The 488-nt window shown below is 74.0% G+C and overlaps 1 protein-coding gene across 1 annotated transcript in view; it reads left to right on the top strand.

The window, feature by feature from the left end:
* The first annotated feature begins 139 nt into the window (after positions 1 to 139).
* The window catches only part of ANKRD50 (ankyrin repeat domain 50), a 12,906-nt gene continuing 12,557 nt past the window's right edge, over positions 140 to 488 (top strand). The window contains exon 1 of the mRNA XM_012734831.1: positions 140 to 316. Within this exon, the coding sequence (XP_012590285.1) occupies positions 140 to 316 (177 nt within the window). The remainder of the gene's footprint in view (positions 317 to 488) is intronic.

Here is a 488-nt window from a genome sequence, read left to right as displayed (position 1 = left end):
GCTGCGCCTACTTGGAGGCCTTGTTGTGTCCCTCGGGGGCACAGAGGCCCCTGCCACAGTGAGGCCTTTAGGGCGGCTTGACCGAGCCGCGGGGTCTGGGCAGCAGACGCAAAGGAAGCCGCGTCCGGGAAGCCGCTGGATGTCGGGGCCGGCCGTCTGGCGCTCACTGGAGGACCGTCCTGCAGCCGGGAGGCCGGCGGCCAGCGACACTGCCACCGAGACGCTGCTCTCTGCTGTTGCAGCTGCTGTGAGCACCGCGGGTCGCCTGGAGCCCCCAGGCAGGGCCCGCCGTCGGGAGCGCCCCTTCCGGGAAGCCGTGAGCCAGCTGTCGGCGCCGTCTCCCACCGCCTGGACGCCGCGACCCACAGACTGACCGGCCTCGGGGCAGCACGCGGCTCCCTGGCGTTCTGGCGCAGAGTCCTGGTGGGGCCCCGGGCCGCGGGCACAGACCGAGAGTGCCGGCCCTCTCCTGCGCCCGCGGCCGCTGC

This window comes from Condylura cristata, unplaced genomic scaffold (genome assembly GCF_000260355.1).
Source record: "Condylura cristata isolate star-nosed mole 26May11 unplaced genomic scaffold, ConCri1.0 scaffold00075, whole genome shotgun sequence".
In the NCBI taxonomy this organism is placed as follows: domain Eukaryota; kingdom Metazoa; phylum Chordata; class Mammalia; order Eulipotyphla; family Talpidae; genus Condylura; species Condylura cristata.
The sequence above is the reverse complement of the archived record's forward strand: the minus strand, read 5'-3'. Positions and strand labels throughout refer to the sequence as shown.